Consider the following 21,845-nt stretch of genomic DNA (forward strand, 5'->3'; position numbering starts at 1 on the left):
TTATATCCCAGTTCTCCGGCTCCTGTGCTTGGTCCCACCTTCCATTGCTTAGGTCAGTGTTCCCCAACCAGGGAGCCTCCAGCTGTTTCATAACTACAACTCCCAGCATGCCAGGGAGTTGTCCGGGCATGCTGGGAGTTGTAGTTTTGTAACAGCTGGAGGTATTCTGGTTGGGAAACATTGACTTAGATAGATCCAAACCTGGAAAAGCTGATGCACTATGTCCGCCATATTGGTTGTCACCCAGCTTTTCCTATACCCTGAATGGTAACCCTGCTTTAATATATCCATCTGCTCCTATCACTACGTAACTAGTCAGCTTTACATAACTATATAACTAGTCATAACTAGTCAGCAAGAAAGCTGAGTGACAGCAGCCATATTGGTTGTCACTCAGCTTTCCTATACCCAGAACGTTGAACCTGCCACAATATATCCCTGTCCTCCTATCCACATATAACTAGTGAGCTTCACTGTTCAGGACACCAAGAAAGCTAAGTGACGGCAGCCATATTGGTCATCACCCAAATTTCCCTATACCCTGAATGGTAAACCTGGTAGAATACCCTCTCTGTCCTCGTATCATTACATAACTAGTCAGCTTTACTGTTCAGAACACAAAGAAAGTCGAATGATTACAGCCATATTGGTCGTCAACCAGCTTTCCCTATACCCTGAATGGTAAAGCTGCTTCGATATATCCCTGTTCTCCTATCTCTACATAACTAGTGAGTTTTACCATTCAGGACAATGAGAAAGTTTATCACACAGCTTTCCCTATACCCTGAATGGTAAACCTGCTACAATACCTCCCTGTCCTCCAATCACTACATAACTAGTCAGCTCTACTGTTTGGGACCCCAAGAAAGCTGAGTGGCGGCAGCCGTATTGGTTGTCACCCAGCATTCCCATTACCCTGAATAGTAATTTAATACATAACTAGTTAGCTTTATTGTTCAGGATACCATATCAGTTGTCACCCAGCATTCCCAATACCCTGAATGGTAATTTAATACATAACCGGTCAGCTTCACTGTTCAGGATACCATATTGGTTGTCACCCAGCTTTCCTACGTACAGATAAAACTAAGACATCAAGGAACAGGCTTGCTGACAGGAGCGGAGAAAAGTATTTAACAAACCCCAAAATCATTGAACAAGGAAAAGTTCTGCAACTTTCTCCTATACCCTGTGCTTTAAGATCTCTGCTTGCTGTGAGTGAATGGGAATGTTCTATTATCTCCATAGTGATACATTTTACCTGAACTGAAACATTGTATCAGTTTGCAAATAGATTTGCAAACTGATGCAATGTTTCAGTTCAGGTAAAATGTATCACTTTTGGAAATAATAGAATGTTCCCATTCACTCACAGCAAGCAGAGATCTTAAAGCACAGGGCATAGGAGAAAGTTGCAGAAAGCTGGGATTCGGGTGAACTTCCTTGAAGCCTGGAGCTCCCCCTTGGGGTGGCAGCTGGTTATCATTTTTGGGCCAGCAGGGTGGTCAGTCTGATTTTTCCATCCATGGAGGCGGTCAGGCAGGTGCCACACTCCACCGCCGTGCTCCAGTCCACGGTGACCACAGGGGCCCGATGCCCGCCGAGGGACAGACAATTCTCCAGCGTACTGCCGTCACTGTTCAGCTGCAGACAAGAAGGGATACAGAAACAAAAAGCGGAGAATTACCACAATGTGACATAAAGAACCAAATGACAAACTCAGCTCTGCTGCACATCACAGTACTCAGCCCTGCCGCACATCACACAACTCAGCTCTGCCGCACATCACACAACTCAGCTCTGCCCACATCACACAACTCAGCTCTGCCCACATCACACAACTCAGCTCTGCCGCACATCACACAACTCAGCTCTGCCGCACATCACACAACTCAGCTCTGCCGCACATCACACAACTCAGCTCTGCCGCACATCACACAACTCAGCTCTGCCGCACATCACACAACTCAGCTCTGCCGCACATCACACAACTCAGCTCTGCTTCACATCACAGAACTCAACCCTGCTTCACATCACAGAACTCAACTCTGCTTCACATCACAGAACTCAAATCTGCTTCACATCACAGAACTCAACTCTGCTGTACATCACAGAACTCAGCTCTGCTGTACATCACAGAACTCAGCTCTGCTGCACATCACACAACTCAGCTCTGCTGCACATCACACAACTCAGCTCTGCCGCACATCACACAACTCAGCTCTGCCGCACATCACACAACTCAGCTCTGCCGCACATCACACAACTCAGCTCTGCCGCACATCACACAACTCAGCTCTGCCGCACATCACACAACTCAGCTCTGCTTCACATCACAGAACTCAACCCTGCTTCACATCACAGAACTCAACTCTGCTTCACATCACAGAACTCAAATCTGCTTCACATCACAGAACTCAACTCTGCTGTACATCACAGAACTCAGCTCTGCTGTACATCACAGAACTCAGCTCTGCTGCACATCACAGAACTCAGCTCTGCTGTACATCACAGAACTCGGCTCTGCTGCACATCACAGAACTCAGCTCTGCTACATCTCATATCGCAATGTATTCAGTGTCACTTCACAAAAGGCAAATCAAACTCCTCAAAGGTGAATTATAACAGTTTGCGAATATAGTGGCTAAATGACAAACTCGGCTCTGCTACACATCACAGAACTCAGCTCTGCTGCACATCACAGAACTCAGCTCTGCTGCACATCACAGAACTCAGCTCTGCTGCACATCACACAACTCAGCTCTGCTGCACATCACACAACTCAGCTCTGCTGCACATCACACAACTCAGCTCTGCTGCACATCACACAACTCAGCCCTGCTTCACATCACACAACTCAGCCCTGCTTCACATCACACAACTCAGCCCTGCTTCACATCACACAACTCAGTCCTGCTGCACATCACACAACTCAGTCCTGCTGCACATCACACAACTCAGCTCTGCTGCACATCACACAACTCAGCTCTGCTGCACATCACACAACTCAGCTCTGCTGCACATCACACAACTCAGCTCTGCTGCACATCACACAACTCAGCTCTGCTGCACATCACACAACTCAGCTCTGCTGCACATCACACAACTCAGCTCTGCTGCACATCACACAACTCAGCTCTGCTGCACATCACACAACTCAGCTCTGCTGCACATCACACAACTCAGCTCTGCTGCACATCACACAACTCAGCTCTGCTGCACATCACACAACTCAGCTCTGCTGCACATCACACAACTCAGCACTGCTGCACATCACAGACTCAGCTCTGCCGCACATCACAGAACTCCGCTCCACCGCACATCACAGAACTCAAATCCGCCGTTCATCACACAGCTCAACTCCGCCGCTCATCACACAACTCAGCTCTGCCACACATCACACAACTCAGCTCTGCCACACATCACACAACTCAGCTCTGCCACACATCACACAACTCAGCTCTGCTACATTTCAGATCACAATGTGTTCCTTGTGACTTCACAAAAGGTAAATCCAGCTCCTCAAAGGTTAATTATAACAGTTTGAACATGTAGTGGCTAAATGACAAACTCGGCTCTGCTATAGATCACAGAATTCAACTCTGCTACACATCACACAACTCAGCTCTGCAACGTAGTGGTTTTTCATAGGTCTTCAGGTAAGCACGCTCTAAGATCTCAATGTGAAAGTAATAAAGAAACGGGCAAAAGACAAACCCAACCCTGCTATGTACAGTGTTGTTGATGTAGTGGCGCTGTGTTTACATCTGGTACGGCAGACGGCACTACTGCAATACATTACTGCAGCTCTAATAGGCAGGTACAAAACCAATCTATAATCCCGACTTGGCATGAAACAGCTAAATAACCAATTCAGCTCTGCTAGACAATGTCTCCAATGTAGTACAGCTGTGTTTGTCATTTGGCACAACTCAGGATACTTCTACAATGTGTTACTGTGGTTTTACATAAGAACTAAGCGAAACCCATTCTGTATGAAATGGCTAAATGACAAATCCAGCTCTGCAATGTCTCCGATGTAGCAGAGCTGAATAGGTACCGCTACAACTTGAAACTGGGATGTTTTACATAGGACTGCAGCTAAATCCACTTTATGATCCTGACTAAGCATGAAATGGTTAAAGGGGTACTCCACTGCCAGAGCGTTCGGAACAATTTGCTCCGAACGCTGGGTGCGGGGGTCATGATGTCACGGCCACGTTCCCTCGTGGCGTCACGCCACACCCACTCAATGCAAGCCTATGGGAGGGGGCGTGGCGCTGCCACACCCCCTCCCATAGGCTTGCATTGAGGGGGTGTGGCGTGACATCCCGAGGGGGCGTGGCCGTGATGTCACGACCCCCTGCAGCCCGCACCCAGACAAATCCAGCTCTGCTACACAAAAGTCAAATACTGTGTATAGCAGTACTGGAAGGATTAAGATTTTTTAATAGAAGTAATTTACAAGTCTGTTTAACTTTCTGGAGCCAGGTGATATATATAAAAAAAGTTTTTTCCTGGAATACCCCTTTAACTGCAGTCCTATGTAAAAACAGAACACGTAATTTGGTAGACATCGTTGTACTACTACAATGTGTTATCACCGTTTTACATAGGACTGCAATTAGCGATTTAAAGGGGTACTCCGGTGGAAAACTTATTTATTTATTTTTTTTTAATCAACTGGTGCCAGAAAGTTAAACAGATTTGTAAATTACTTCTATTAAAACATCTTAATCCTTCCAGTACTTATTAGCGGCTGAATACTACAGAGGAAATTCTTTTCTTTTTGGAACATAGTGCTCTCTGCTGACATCTCTGTCCATTTTAAGAACTGTCCAGAGTAGGAGAAAATCCCCGTAGAAAACATATGCTGCTCTGGACAGTTCCTAAAATGGACAGAGATGTCAGCAGAGAGCACTGTGTTCCAAAAAGAAAAGGTTTTTCCTCTGTAGAGCATACAGCAGCTGATAAGTACTGGAAGGTTTAAGATTTTTTTAATAGAAGTAATTTACAAATCTGTTTAACTTTCTGGCACCAGTTGATTAAAAAAAAAAAAAAAAAAAAGTTTTCCACCGGCGTACCCCTTTAATGCAGAGCTGGATTTGTCATTTAGCTATTTAATACTAAATCAGAACCAGAGTGTGGATTTAACTGCAGTCCTATGTAAAACCACGATAACACATTGAAATTTGCTACAAATCATTCTACCATTACAATGTTTTATCGCAGTTTTACATAGGACTGCAGCCAAGTCGACTCTATGATCCTGTAGCAGAGCTGGATTTGTCATTCAAGGGGTACTCCACTGCCCCAGCACGCTGGGTGCGGGCTGCAGGGGGTCGTGACATCACGGTCACACACCCTCAATGCAAGTCTATGGGAGGGGGCGCAACGCCCCCTCCCATAGGCTTGCATTGATGGGGGGTGGCGTAACATCACGAGGGGGCGTGGCCGTGACATCACGACCCCCGCACCCAGCGTTCGGAACAAAAACAAACACAAAAATGTTCCGAACGCTCTGGCAGCGGAGTACCCCTTTAACCATTTCATACTTAGGATCTGGATTTAGTTGCAGTCCTATGTAAAACCCTGATAACACATTGAAGTAGTAAAATGATTTGTACCAAATGACAAACTACATCACAGGACGCTGTTCCCAGCAGAACTGGATTTGTCATTTGGCTGTTTCATACTAAGTAAGAGCCACCGATTGGGCGTACTTGCAGTCCCATGTAAAACCAAGGTAGTTTATTACAGTAGCACCATGAGCTGTGCCAAATTACAAACACATCTCTACTACAACTCATGGCACTGCTACAGTGTGGTGTTACGGTTTTACATGGGACTGGTGATAACCCCCCCCCCCCCCGCTCTGAATCAGTACCAAACAAGTATCTAAAGTATATGAACCCAAACAAGTATCTAAAACTATACAGCGAGTCATGTGACGTCGGGGGGGGGGGGGGGAGGGGCTACCTTATAAATAACTCCGCCATTGCTGGAGCACGTCAGCATGTAGTTGCCTTCAGAGTCGAAGGCGAAGAGTCGTCCGCGGGGGAACTGCACCTGCTTGTACCCGCTGTACCCGGACAGCATGAAGGGACCGGTGGCGTCCGGGGGCAGCGAATACTCGGAGACTTTCTGCCCGCTCTTGTGAATGTTCCATTGAATAAACTGTAAGAAAAAAAGACAAACATCTCAATCCAAGCCGCACCCTGGAACATGTATAACCATTAATACTATACATTTGCATATTTAACCCCTTAAGGACTCAGCGTTTTTCAGTTTTTGCATTTTTTGCACTTTCGTTTTTTTCCTCCTCACCTTTAAAAAATCATAACCCTTTCAATTTTCCACCTAAAAATCCATATTATGGCTTATTTTTTGCGCCACCAATTTTACTTTGCAGTGACATCAGTCATTTTACCAAAAAATCCACGGCGAAACGGGGGGAAAAAAAATTCATTGTGCGACAAAACTGAAGAAAAAACGCCATTTTGTAACTTTTGGCGGCTTCCGTTTCTGCATAGTACATATTTCGGTAAAAATGACACCTTATCATTATTCTGTAGGTCCATACGGTTAAAATGATCCCCTACTTATATAGGTGATTTTGTCGCACTTCTGGAAAAAATCATAACTACATGCAGGAAAATGTATACGTTTAAAATTGTCATCTTCTGACCCCTATAACTTTTTTATTTTTCCGCATACAGGGTGGTATTTGGGTTAATTTTTTGCGCCGTGATCTGAAGTTTTAATCGGTACCATTTTAGTTTTGATCGGACTTTATCGTTTTGTATTCCTTTTTTTTATGGTATAAAAAATTACCAAAAATATGCTATTTTGGACTTTAGAATTCTTTAGAATTTTCCCCGCCGCTGGGGACCCCCGTGACCTTGCACGCGGAACCCCGTTTGTAATCAGTCCCCGGGGACTGATTACCGGCGACTACAGGGCGGGCGGCGTGTGACGTCACACCTCCGCCCCCGTGTGACCTCACGCTCCGCCCCGTAGGCGTGCATTGAGGGGCGGAGCGTGACGTCACACGCCGCCGGCCTTGTGATCGCCGTAATCAGACCCGGAGCGAACACGCTCTGAGGACTGATTATAAACAAGGTGCCACTTGCAAGATCACGGGGGTCCCCAGCGGCGGAACTCCCGCGATCAGGCATCTTATCCCCTCTCCTTTGGATAGGGGATAAGATGTCTAAACAACGGAGAACCCCTTTAATTAATGATATATTTTTATAGTTCGTACATGTACGCACGCAGCGATACCACATATGTTTATTTTTATTATGTTTGTATATTTTTTTTATGGAATTTGGGAAAAGGGGGTGATTTAAACTTATAATAAGGAAGGGGTTAAAGCGTGTGTTTTTAAATTTTTTTATATTTCTCATACAGATCAATGTGGTTCCATAGAATCCCATTGATCTGCGTGCTCGATTGATAAAGCCTGGTCCTGCCAGGCTTTATCATTCCGAGTACCAGAGCCGCCACAGCAGGAGAGGTAAGCCCTCCGGCTACCTCAGCAATTGGATCGCCCCCCCCAAAGCGCGATCCACTGGACCACCAGGGATGGGATTAGGGCACCTTTAGACTCCGCTGTCAGCTTTGACAGTGGCAATCTAAAGGGCTAATAGCCGGCCGCGGCGATCACTGCATGTCGGCTATTAACGCCGGCCCCCAACTACAGGAATCAGCTGGGGGCCGGCCGGTATGACGCAGGCTCGAATCGGGAACCCGCGTCATACACCGCTTGCCGTCTCAGGAAGAGCCGGCTCGTCCTTAGTCCGCAACCGGTTAAAGGGCACAGTTCACCCCAACAATAACTTTTTTTTTTTTTTTTTGCTCCTTTGAATTTAAAATAAAAAACAAAGCAACTTAGCAAAAAAGTCTTCATTAAAAATCTCCTATACTTTAGTGTATACAGCTTATAAATAAAGTAACATCTATTTGTCTCCATGGTAACAGACTACAAACAAGCCTTGTGTAGTCTGATCCTGTAGTTGTTCTCCCTTTTACCTATTTTCTGCTTCTTACACGCATAGGTCAGCGAGGGAAAGATAAATAGGAGTGTGATGACCGGATGGGCCACGATCTTGTGTGTGAACACGGCCCAATACGCCATCGCTCACCTTTCCGTCCTCTCCGATGCTGTATACGGCGTTCTCGTCGTAGCTGAAGTCTACAGAGTACACCTCTCCCTTGTGCGCCACCCAGCTCATAGCGCACTGGTGCTGCTGCATATCTGGGGAAGGAAAAGACGGTTACCCATATACAAAAAGGGCTTACGTAGTGTCCCTTTAAGGCGACAATACTTAAAGGGACACTCCGTCTGCAAAGAAAGGGGGGCATAAATGGGACAAAAAGCAAATACAAAGCTCCTGAAACACAGGGTCAGGCAGAAAACTGGACTGCATATACCAAAATCATCCATTTTTGTTAGGGGGTGGGGCTTATGTAAAGGGTGTGGTCTTTGAAAACGGGCAGAGTTTAGCCCAACATCTATATAAATATTACCAAAAAGTCTGATGACTCCGTCCGCGGCTCCGGTGACCAGCAGATTACCATTGTGATTAAAAGACGTACAGTTCACAGCGATCGGCACCGGCTCCAGGGAGAACTGCAACTGGTGAGAGAAACGGAGACATAATAATGTATATACACAGTGACCCCACCAGCAGAATAGTGAGTACAGCTCTGGAGTATAATACAGGATATAACTCAGGATAAGTACAGGATAAGTAATGTAATGTATATAAACAGTGACCTCACCAGCAGAATAGTGAGTACAGCTCTGGGGTATAATACAGGATATAACTAAGGATCAGTACAGGATAAGTAATGTAATGTATGTACACAGTGACCTCACCAGCAGAATAGTGAGTACAGCTCTGGAGTATAATACAGGATATAACTCAGGATCAGTACAGGATAAGTAATGTAATGTATATAAACAGTGACCTCACCAGCAGAATAGTGAGTACAGCTCTGGAGTATAATACAGGATATAACTAAGGATCAGTACAGGATAAGTAATGTAATGTATGTACACAGTGACCTCACCAGCAGAATAGTGAGTACAGCTCTGGAGTATAATACAGGATATAACTCAGGATCAGTACAGGATAAGTAATGTAATGTATATAAACAGTGACCTCACCAGCAGAATAGTGAGTACAGCTCTGGAGTATAATACAGGATATAACTAAGGATCAGTACAGGATAAGTAATGTAATGTATGTACACAGTGACCTCACCAGCAGAATAGTGAGTACAGCTCTGGAGTATAATACAGGATATAACTAAGGATCAGTACAGGATAAGTAATGTAATGTATGTACACAGTGACCACACCAGCAGAATAGTGAGTGCAGCTCTGGAGTATAATACAGGATATAACTAAGGATCAGTACAGGATAAGTAATGTAATGTATGTACACAGTGACCTCACCAGCAGAATAGTGAGTACAGCTCTGGAGTATAATACAGGATATAACTCAGAATCAGTACAGGATAAGTAATGTAATGTATGTACACAGTGACCTCACCAGCAGAATAGTGAGTACAGCTCTGGAGTATAATACAGGATATAACTCAGGATCAGTACAGGATAAGTAATGTAATGTATGTACACAGTGACCTCACCAGCAGGATAGTGAGTACAGCTCTGGAGTATAATACAGGATATAACTCAGGATCAGTACAGGATAAGTAATGTAATGTATGTACACAGTGACCCCACCAGCAGAATAGTGAGTGCAGCTCTGGAGTATAATACAGGATATAACTCAGGATCAGTACAGGATAAGTAATGTAATGTATGTACACAGTGACCCCACCAGCAGAATAGTGAGTACAGCTCTGGAGTATAATACAGGATATAACTCAGGATCAGTACAGGATAAGTAATGTAATGTATGTACACAGTGACCCCACCAGCAGAATAGTGAGTGCAGCTCTGGAGTATAATACAGGATATAACTCAGGATCAGTACAGGATAAGTAATGTAATGTATGTACACAGTGACCCCACCAGCAGAATAGTGAGTACAGCTCTGGAGTATAATACAGGATATAACTAAGGATCAGTACAGGATAAGTAATGTAATGTATGTACACAGTGACCTCACCAGCAGAATAGTGAGTACAGCTCTGGAGTATAATACAGGATATAACTCAGGATCAGTACAGGATAAGTAATGTAATGTATGTACACAGTGACCTCACCAGCAGAATAGTGAGTACAGCTCTGGAGTATAATACAGGATATAACTCAGGATCAGTACAGGATAAGTAATGTAATGTATGTACACAGTGACCCCACCAGCAGAATAGTGAGTACAGCTCTGGAGTATAATACAGGATATAACTCAGGATCAGTACAGGATAAGTAATGTAATGTATGTACACAGTGACCCCACCAGCAGAATAGTGAGTGCAGCTCTGGAGTATAATACAGGATATAACTCAGGATCAGTACAGGATAAGTAATGTAATGTATGTACACAGTGACCCCACCAGCAGAATAGTGAGTACAGCTCTGGAGTATAATACAGGATATAACTAAGGATCAGTACAGGATAAGTAATGTAATGTATGTACACAGTGACCTCACCAGCAGAATAGTGAGTACAGCTCTGGAGTATAATACAGGATATAACTCAGGATCAGTACAGGATAAGTAATGTAATGTATGTACACAGTGACCTCACCAGCAGAATAGTGAGTACAGCTCTGGAGTATAATACAGGATATAACTCAGGATCAGTACAGGATAAGTAATGTAATGTATGTACACAGTGACCCCACCAGCAGAATAGTGAGCACAGCTCTGGAGTATAATACAGGATATAACTCAGGATCAGTACAGGATAAGTAATGTAATGTATGTACACTGTGACCCCACCAGCAGAATAGTGAGTAAAGCTCTGGAGTATAATACAGGATATAACTCAGGATCAGTACAGGATAAGTAATGTAATGTATGTTCACAGTGACCTCACCAGCAGAATAGTGAGTGCAGCTCTGGGATATAATACAGGATATAACTCAGGATCAGTACAGGATAAGTAATGTAATGTATGTACACAGTGACTCCACCAGCAGAATAGTGAGTACAGCTCTGGAGTATAATACAGGATATAACTCAGGATCAGTACAGGATAAGTAATGTAATGTATGTACACAGTGACTCCACCAGCAGAATAGTGAGTACAGCTCTGGAGTATAATACAGGATATAACTCAGGATCAGTACAGGATAAGTAATGTAATGTATGTACACAGTGACCTCACCAGCAGAATAGTGAGTACAGCTCTGGGATATAATACAGGATATAACTCAGGATCAGTACAGGATAAGTAATGTAATGTATGTACACAGTGACTCCACCAGCAGAATAGTGAGTACAGCTCTGGAGTATAATACAGGATATAACTCAGGATCAGTACAGGATAAGTAATGTATGTACACAGTGACCTCACCAGCAGAATAGTGAGTACAGCTCTGGAGTATAATGCAGGATATAACTCAGGATCAGTACAGGATAAGTAATGTAATGTATGTACACAGTGACCTCACCAGCAGAATAGTGAGTACAGCTCTGGAGTATAATACAGGATATAACTAAGGATCAGTACAGGATAAGTAATGTAATGTATGTGCACAGTGACTCCACCAGCAGAATAGTGAGTACAGCTCTGGTGGACACACTATATAGATCATCCTTACCTGTTGTTTCATGGTTTTAGTGTCCCACAGCAATAACCTTCCCGGTACTTGGTTGCTACCATTCTCTCCTACTCCGGGGGTGACTGGATCTACCACTAAGGACGGAGCTGCCGCAGAACAGACGAAGGATGTCCCGCTGGGGTTACAGGCCAGAGAGAGGATCCTAGAGGTGGAGCCATTGTTCAGTATCACATAAGATTACTGACGTTCTGGATCTATAACGCTCGGGATAGCGGGCACTCACCTCGGCATGTCATCACAGATCCCGATCTCACATAGGTTCTTCTTCGCTTCCGTGTCATAGAGGCGAACAGTGCCAACTTCACTGCCCAGTAAGAGCTATGCCCACCATGGGCGGGGAAAAAAAACGGTGTTAAAGCAGGGTTTCCCAAGCAGGGTGCCTCCAGCTGTTGCAAAACTACAACTCCCAGCATGCCTGGACAGCCTTTGCCTGTCCGGGCATGTTGAGCGTTGTAGTTTTGCAACAGCTGGAGGTAACCTGGTTGGGGAACACTGATTTAGATATGTCTGTACCTGGGAAAGCTGGGTGAAGTCCACTTTGTCCATTATTACAGGGGTTGTCACCCAGCTTTCCCTATATCCTGAATGGTGAATCTGCTACAATATATCCCTGTCCTCCTATCACTACATAACTAGTCAGCTTTACTGTTCAAAACACCAAGGAAGTTGAATTACGGCAGCCATATTGGTTGTCACCCAGCTTTCCCTATACCCTGAATGGTAAAGCTGCTACAATATATCCCTGTCCTCCTATCACTACATAACTAATCAGCTTTACTGCTCAGGACACCAGGAAAGTTAAGCGACGCCAAAGATATTGGTTATCACCCAGCTTTCCCTATACCCTGAATGGTAAAGCTGCTAAAACATATCCCTATCCTCTCATCACTAAATAAGTAGTCGGCTTTACTGTTCAGGACACCAAGAAAGTTAAGCGACGGCAGCCATATTGGTTGTCACCCAGCTTTCCCTGTACCCTGAATGTTAATTCTGCTACAATATATCCCCGTCCTCTTATTACTACATAACTAATCAGCTTTACCGATCAGGACACCAAGAAAGTTAAGCAACGGCAGCCATATTGGTTGTCACCCAGCTTTCCCTATACCCTGAATGGTAAACCTGCTACAATATATCCCTGTCCTCCTATTACTACATAACTAGTCAGCTTCACTGTTCAGCTTTTCTACGTACAGATAAACTAAGACATCAATGGCCGTAACGGGCAGAATAAAAGCTGTGGTAAAGCTGTCCGGGCATGCTGGGATTTGTAGTTTTGCAACAGCTGGAGGCACCCTGGTTGGGAAACACTGTCTTAAAATGTCCCTGATACCCCACTCACCAGTCTGTCCCTCTTGGTCGCCCACTCCAGGGACAGGAGGGCGGATTTGGATATGGCCGAGGCCTTGGTCTGCATGATCCCATCGATGGACCAAACTTTGATAACGCCGTCCACGTCCAAGCTGGCAACGCGCCGCCCCGAGCAGTCTACCCTGAAATACACGAAAAAACAAAAAGGGAACAAAATAATCCCCATGACAATCCTCACAGTCCAAAACAATCCGCTTCCCTCCTGTGATGTTTGTTACAATGTATCAGTGGAGGCCCTTAAAGGGGTACTCCGCTGCTCAGCGTTCGGGAAAAAAAACTGTTCCGAACACTGGAGCCGGCGCCAAGAGCTTGTGACGTCATAGCCACGCCCCCTCATGACGTCACGCCCCGCCCCTTCAATGCAAGTCTATGGGAGGGGGCGTGACAGCCGTCACGCCCCCTCCCATAGACTTGCATCGAAGGGACGTGACGTCATGAGGGGGCGGGGCTATGACGTCAAGAGCTTCGGCCGCCGACTCCAGCGTTCGGAACAGTTTGTTCCAAGCGCTGAGCAGCAGAGTACCCCTTTAAAGGGGTACTCCGCTGCTATATATCTTATCCCCTATCCAAAGGATAGGGGATAAGATGTCTAATCGCGGGGGTCCTGCTGCTGGGGCCCCCCCGTGATCTCCTGCGGCAGTGGTCGTGCCTTCACGGCCATGCCCCCTCCATTCATGTCAATGGGAGGGGAGTGTCTGGAAACACATCCCGATAACGGCCTCAGTCTCCGAGCGTTGTGAACAAAATGTTCGGAACGCTGGAGCACCGGAGTACCCCTTTAACGTTTTTGTTGTTTTACACTCCTCGCCTTCTAAGAGGCATAAGCCATAAAAGAGACATTTTGGGGAAAAAAAAAATTTAATGCCGAAACATTATCTTGATTTTTCAGGTTGGTACTATTTAAAAATAAAAAGAGGAGTGTTTTCCCAAGTTGCAGTGAGGCCCGAGACACTACATCACTAGTCATGTGATCAGAGCGAGTCTGTCTGCTTCAATGGGTGGAGCGACCGCTGGGTGGGAGGGAGATCATTCTGCAAGAATAGTATTCTCGCAACAGCTGGAGGCACCTTGGTTCGTAAACACTGGTCTTTTGAATGGAATGCAGCTGTGTGTGTTCAATGGGTGGGGTGGCTGATGAGTGGGAGGAAGGAAAGTGACCTCACACTTACAAACAAGGAACTATGGGATTTGTAGCTGAAGAAGGAAACTCCAACAGGAAATAGCCAAGCCAAGGAAAGTGCAGATCCTTCCTAAGCATGTCCATTACTGTCTGCCAGGTACGTACTAAAATCACCTTATGGTGGAGAACCCCTTTAACATTATATTTTAATATATAATATATATTAGTTTGCATATTACACAGTGATACTCAATTTGTTTATTTTATTTGAATTTTATTTTTTTACACTTTTTAATTTGTAAAATGGGAAAAGTGAGTGACTTTTTTAATTATAAAAATGTATTAAAACTTTTTTTTTTAAATTATAATTATAATTTTTTTTAATTATATATATATATATTTTTTACATTTTCTAAGTACCAATAGGGGACTATTTCTAGCAATCTATTGATTGCTATTACTGTTCAGTGCTATTTAAAGGCATAGCACTGATCAGTGAGATCTGCAATCTACTTGTATATTCTGCCAGAAGGCAGCCCGTACAAGAAGCAGGTGAGCGAAGCTCCTGCGGCCATTTTGACCCATCGGACGCCAGTGATCACGCTGCGGGGGGTGGGGTGGGGGGCCCAATGAGTTTCTCAAACCTCCTGTATTATATTGATTATATATCAATATATAACAGGAGGTTTGAGAAACTCATCGGAACCCCCTGCATTGTGATCACTGGCGTCCGATGGGTCAAAATGGCCGCCGGAGCTCCGCTCACCTATTTCTTGTATGTATATGTGTATATATAAACATACATTGCAATAGGCCAGGAGGGCACTGTCTTGTTTATTACCTGCAGTGCATGATGGAGGAGTGGTGCTCTCCGTACTCATCCTGGCTGAGGACTATAAAGGGCTGCTCCGGCTTCTCCCCTCCGGATGAAGAACTCCCCTTTACCCCCTTCATCAGGGCATCCACCGGGTCATGTTGGGTCTCAAGGCGAGGCTCAGGCTCCGATTCTACAGTCTCGGGCTTCTTCTCTATGCTTTGCTGTAAGGAACAGAAAACCGAATCCGAAACTGTTGACGGAGTGCTTCTTTAGAGGGGGGACTCCGGTGCTCCAGCGTTCTGAACATTTCGTCCAGAACGCTCAGAGCCGGAGGCCGTGATCGTTAAGTCGGGGCCACGCACTCTTGTGACGTCACGCCACGCCCCCCTCATTCGTGTCTATGGGAGGGGGCGTGTCGGTAGACACGCCCCCTCCCATAGACATGAATGGAGGGGGCGTGGTGTGACATCACGAGGGGCGTGTCTGTGACATCACGAACACTGCCGCAGGAACCCGGCATTTGGTTAGAACGCCGGGCGCTGCAGGAGATCGCGGGGGGGGGCTCAAGCAGTGAGACCCCCCCCAAGTTCAGACATCTTATCCCCAATCTTTTGGATAAGTAATAAGATGTCTAGTAGCGGAGTACCCCTTTAATCTCTCATTTTTTCACTCATCTCTCTGCCTGTATCTTCTCACCTGTAACTGTGTTTTGGCCAACAGTTCCTTCCTCTCCTGGAGGCGCCGCTGCCGCTGTTGCACCATACTGGGGTCGGTGGCTGCGGGGACGCCGAGTACATTGGGCGGGTTTTTGGCCTCCTTGGTCACATTTAGGATCTCCTTTGTTTTCTGGGCCTGGAATAAAAAAAATGTAATGTATAACATTGGTCCATGAGGAACTTAGACCAACTATGTCTTTTGTGTTCATGTTGGGTTCCATCTATTGTTCTATATCCTGTCAGTATGCTCTTGTATACTGTTATATATATATATATATATATATAAATAAATGTGTGCGAGTGTGTATATATATATATATATATATATATATATATATATATATATATTACACACAAAAATTTAAATTATATATATTTATATACACACCCACGAGATAGCAGGATTGTCATGGTGCCACCATCCAACATCTATAAGATCACATAACTTTACCTGACTGTTCCCCGGATCCTTCTTCAGCGGTAGACCGGCGGCGTTCTGTGTCGGGGAAGACATGGTGGACTGAGGAGGTTTCGGCACTACCTTTTTACTCTGTGGGAGTAAAGAAGAGAGGAACCCGGTCGTCTTCTGAGACTGGACAACAGATCCTGAGGTTCTCTGACTGAAGATCATGGTTCTGTGAGAATATTATAGTAGTTATATTCTTGTATATAGGAGCAGTATTATAGTAGTTATATTCTTGTATATAGGAGCAGTATTATAGTAGTTATATTCTTGTATATAGGAGCAGTATTATAGTAGTTATATTCTTGTATATAGGAGTAGTATTACAGTAGTTATATTCTTGTATATAGGAGCAGTATTATAGTAGTTATATTCTTGTATATAGGGGCAGTATTAAAGTAGTTACATTCTTGTATATAGGAGCAGTATTATAGTAGTTATATTCTTGTATATAGGAGCAGTATTATAGTAGTTATATTCTTGTATATAGGAGCAGTATTATAGTAGTTATATTCTTGTATATAGGAGCAGTATTATAGTAGTTATATTCTTGTATATAGGGGCAGTATTAAAGTAGTTACATTCTTGTATATAGGAGCACTATTATAGTAGTTATATTCTTGTATATAGAAGCAGTATTATAGTAGTTATATTCTTGTATATAGGAGCAGTATTATAGTAGTTATATTCTTGTATATAGGAGCAGTATTATAGTAGTTATATTCTTGTATATAGGAGCAGTATTATAGTAGTTATATTCTTGTATATAGGAGCAGTATTATAGTAGTTATATTCTTGTATATAGGAGCAGTATTATAGTAGTTATATTCTTGTATATAGGAGGCAGTATTATAGTAGTTATATTCTGGTATATAGGAGCAGTGTTATAGTAGTTATATTCTTGTATATAGGAGCAGTGTTATAGTAGTTATATTCTTGTATATAGGGGCAGTATTAAAGTAGTTACATTCTTGTATATAGGAGCACTATTATAGTAGTTATATTCTTGTATATAGAAGCAGTATTATAGTAGTTATATTCTTGTATATAGGAGCAGTATTATAGTAGTTATATTCTTGTATATAGGAGCAGTATTATAGTAGTTATATTCTTGTATATAGGAGCAGTATTATAGTAGTTATATTCTTGTATATAGGAGCAGTATTATAGTAGTTATATTCTTGTATATAGGAGCAGTATTATAGTAGTTATATTCTTGTATATAGGAGCAGTATTATAGTAGTTATATTCTTGTATATAGGAGGCAGTATTATAGTAGTTATATTCTGGTATATAGGAGCAGTGTTATAGTAGTTATATTCTTGTATATAGGAGCAGTATTATAGTAGTTATATTCTTGTGTATAGGAGCAGTATTATAGTAGTTATATTCTTGTATATAAGAGCAGTATTATAGTAGTTATATTCTTGTATATAGGAGGCAGTATTATAGTAGTTATATTCTTGTATATAGGAGCAGTATTATAGTAGTTATATTCTTGTATATAGGAACAGTATTATAGTAGTTATATTCTTGTATATAGGATGCAGTATTATAGTAGTTATATTCTGGTATATAGGAGCAGTGTTATAGTAGGTATATTCTTGTATATAGGAGCAGTATTATAGTAATGATATTCTTGTATATAGGAGCAGTATTATAGTAGTTATATTCTTGTATATAGGAGGCAGTATTATAGTAGTTATATTTTTGTATATAGGAGGCAGTATTATAGTAGTTATATTCTTGTATACAGGAGCAGTATTATAGTAGTTATATACTTGTATATAGGAGCAGTATTATAGTAGTTATATTCTTGTATATAGGGGGCAGTATTATAGTAGATATATTCTTGTATATAGGAGGCAGTATTATAGTAGTTATATACTTGTATATAGGAGACAGTATTCTAGTAGTTATATTCTTGTATATAGGAGCAGTATTATAGTAGTTATATACTTGTATATAGGAGGCAGTATTATAGTAGTTATATTCTTGTATATAGGAGCAGTATTATAGTAGTTATATTCTTGTACATAGGAGCAGTATTATAGTAGTTATATTCTTGTACATAGGAGCAGTATTATAGTAGTTATATTCTGGTATATAGGAGCAGTATTATAGTAGTTATATTCTTGTATATAGGAGCAGTATTATAGTAGTTATATTCTTGTATATAGGAGCAGTATTATAGTAGTTATATTCTTGTATATAGGAGCAGTATTATAGTAGTTATATTCTTGTATATAGGAGCAGTATTATAGTAGTTATATTCTTGTATATAGGAGGAGTATTATAGTAGTTATATTCTTGTATATAGGAGGAGTATTATAGTAGTTATATTCTTGTATATAGCAGCAGTATTATAGTAGTTATATTCTTGTATATAGCAGCAGTATTATAGTAGTTATATTCTGGTATATAGGAGCAGTATTATAGTAGTTATATTCTTGTATATAGGAGCAGTATTATAGTAGTTATATTCTTGTATATAGGAGCAGTATTATAATAGTTATATTCTTGTATATAGGAGCAGTATTATAGTAGATATATTCTTGTATATAGGGGACAGTATTATAGTAGTTATATTCTTGAATATAGGAGGCAGTATTATAGTAGTTATATTCTTGTATATAGGAGCAGTATTATAGTAGTTATATTCTTGTATATAGGAGCAGTATTATAGTAGTTATATTCTTGTATATAGGAGCAGTATTATAGTAGTTATATTCTTGTATATAGGAGCAGTATTATAGTAGTTATATTCTTGTATATAGGAGCAGTATTATAGTAGTTATATTCTTGTATATAGGAGCAGTATTATAGTAATGATATTCTTGTATATAGGAGCAGTATTATAGTAGTTATATTCTTGTATATAGGAGCAGTATTATAGTAGTTATATTCTTGTATATATGAGCAGTATTATAGTAGTTATATTCTTGTATATAGGAGTAGTATTATAGTAGTTATATTCTTGTATATAGGAGCAGTATTATAGTAGTTATATTCTTGTATATAGGAGCAGTATTATAGTAGTTATATTCTTGTATATAGGAGCAGTATTATAGTAGTTATATTCTTGTATATAGGAGCAGTATTATAGTAATGATATTCTTGTATATAGGAGCAGTATTATAGTAGTTATATTCTTGTATATAGGAGGCAGTATTATAGTAGTTATATTCTTGTATATATGAGCAGTATTATAGTAGTTATATTCTTGTATATAGGAGTAGTATTATAGTAGTTATATTCTTGTATATAGGAGCAGTATTATAGTAGTTATATTCTTGTATATAGGAGCAGTATTATAGTAGTTATATTCTTGTATATAGGAGCAGTATTATAGTAGTTATATTCTTGTACATACGGTTTGTATTATAGTTGTTAAATGTAATGGTTACAGTATTTGTCAGACGTCACTCACAGCTCAGAGTCTCCAAGGCGATCCATGTTGGAGACGTAGTGGGGCAGCTTGTGGTGAACCATAGGGCCGTCATCGCCTTCTTTTTTCAACCGGTGAGCCTCGGCCTGCAGAGCAAACAGCTGAGGAATCCACAATTGTAAATGTTAAAAAAAAATGCAATTAAATAAAAAAAAAACTACACAGTAATTGTTACAGAAGAGAACATTTCTTAAGAACAAAAAAGTTGAATTTCAGATCAAAATGCAGGTGAACAAGAGCACCATAATCTTCATGGGAAATCTTACTTTCCCTTTATTTCTGTACATAGAAGAGCCAGCGACAACCACAACTACAGGAAGTGTTAGCAGTCACTATTTCAAACCGTACTTTGCAACCAGGGTGCCTCCAGCTGTTGCAAAACTACAACTCCCAGCATGCCCGGACAGCCTTCGGCTGTCCCGGCATGCTGGGAGTGGTAGTTTTGCAACAGCTGGAGGCACCCTGGTTGCAAAACACTGGGTTAAAATATCTGAGCTATTAGCCAAGTGTCAAATATTTCGCAATCAGTCTATGATTAAAACCACAAGCGAACTACACTTTGTATTACACAACCGGCACCAACCTTCTGCTTCAGAGCCTCGTTCTCTTCCTGGATGTGACACATTCTCTGATACTCGGCGTCAAAGTTCAGGATAGTTGGAATAGGTGAAGAATAAAGTTAAAGAAAACCAACTTATTACTTATCATGTACTGATCCTGAGTTATATCCTGTATTATACCTCAGAGCTGTACTCACTATTCTGCTGGTGAGGTCACTGTGTACATTTATTACATTACTTATCCTGTACTGATCCTGAGTTATATCCTGTATTATGCTCCAGAGCTGTACTCACTATTCTGCTGGTGAGGTCACTGTGTACATACATTACATTACTTATCCTGTACTGATCCTGAGTTATATCCTGTATTATGCTCCAGAGCTGTACTCACTATTCTGCTGGTGAGGTCACTGTGTACATTTATTACATTACTTATCCTGTACTGATCCTGACTTATATCCTGTATTATACTCCAGAGCTGTACTCACTATTCTGCTGGTGAGGTCACTGTGTACATACATTACATTACTTATCCTGTACTGATCCTGAGTTATATCCTGTATTATACTCCAGAGCTGTACTTACTATTCTGCTGGTGAGGTCACTGTGTACATACATTACATGACTTATCCTGTACTGATCCTGAGTTATATCCTGTATTATACTCCAGAGCTGTACTCACTATTCTGCTGGTGAGGTCACTGTGTACATACATTACATTACTTATCCTGTACTGATCCTGAGTTATATCCTGTATTATACTCGAGCTGTACTTACTATTCTGCTGGTGAGGTCACTGTGTACATACATTACATTACTTATCCTGTACTGATCCTGAGTTATATCCTGTATTATACTCCAGAGCTGTACTTACTATTCTGCTGGTGAGGTCACTGTGTACATACATTACATGACTTATCCTGTACTGATCCTGAGTTATATCCTGTATTATACTCCAGAGCTGTACTCACTATTCTGCTGGTGAGGTCACTGTGTACATACATTACATTACTTATCCTGTACTGATCCTGAGTTATATCCTGTATTATACTCGAGCTGTACTCACTATTCTGCTGGTGAGGTCACTGTGTACATACATTACATGACTTATCCTCTACTGATCCTGAGTTATATCCTGTATTATACTCCCAGAGCTGCACTCACTATTCTGCTGGTGAGATCACTGTGTACATACATTACATTACTGATCCTGTACTGATCCTGAGTTATATCCTGTATTATACTCCCAGAGCTGCACTCACTATTCTGCTGGTGAGGTCACTGTGTACATACATTACAGTAAGGATATGCATGCACTGGAATAGAACACTGAGGAAGTTGTGCAGGGACACGGTGAAGGTGTCCGCCCACTGTCGGGAGAAGTAGGTGGAGAAGGTCGGGTTGACATCGGGTGCAGGAAGAAAAGGAAGAGCAAACCACTCCTTCCATTCAGTCTGGTTCTGCAGTTCCGGCGCCTGCTTCTGGAAAAAGTCCTGCGCCTTGTCCGTCCGACTGCTCTATAATAGAACAAACTCAACATCACAACCAAAGCAATGTGCTGACATCTAGTGGTCAAACAGGCGA

General features: G+C 42.0%; 1 protein-coding gene across 1 annotated transcript in view; it reads right to left on the reverse strand.

The window, feature by feature from the left end:
- Positions 1 to 1,351: 1,351 nt before the first annotated feature.
- The window catches only part of WDR91 (WD repeat domain 91), a 22,399-nt gene continuing 1,905 nt past the window's right edge, over positions 1,352 to 21,845 (reverse strand). The window contains exons 3-15 of the mRNA XM_056517715.1: positions 21,571 to 21,778; positions 20,285 to 20,367; positions 19,684 to 19,802; positions 16,242 to 16,425; positions 15,771 to 15,926; positions 15,099 to 15,295; positions 13,109 to 13,259; positions 11,990 to 12,084; positions 11,746 to 11,908; positions 8,533 to 8,641; positions 8,148 to 8,260; positions 5,980 to 6,177; positions 1,352 to 1,644 (exon numbers count right to left, since the gene is read on the reverse strand). Coding sequence (XP_056373690.1) covers positions 1,483 to 1,644; positions 5,980 to 6,177; positions 8,148 to 8,260; positions 8,533 to 8,641; positions 11,746 to 11,908; positions 11,990 to 12,084; positions 13,109 to 13,259; positions 15,099 to 15,295; positions 15,771 to 15,926; positions 16,242 to 16,425; positions 19,684 to 19,802; positions 20,285 to 20,367; positions 21,571 to 21,778 — 1,938 coding nt within the window. The 3' untranslated portion in view covers positions 1,352 to 1,482. The remainder of the gene's footprint in view (positions 1,645 to 5,979; positions 6,178 to 8,147; positions 8,261 to 8,532; positions 8,642 to 11,745; positions 11,909 to 11,989; positions 12,085 to 13,108; positions 13,260 to 15,098; positions 15,296 to 15,770; positions 15,927 to 16,241; positions 16,426 to 19,683; positions 19,803 to 20,284; positions 20,368 to 21,570; positions 21,779 to 21,845) is intronic.

This window comes from Hyla sarda, chromosome 4, assembly GCF_029499605.1.
Source record: "Hyla sarda isolate aHylSar1 chromosome 4, aHylSar1.hap1, whole genome shotgun sequence".
In the NCBI taxonomy this organism is placed as follows: domain Eukaryota; kingdom Metazoa; phylum Chordata; class Amphibia; order Anura; family Hylidae; genus Hyla; species Hyla sarda.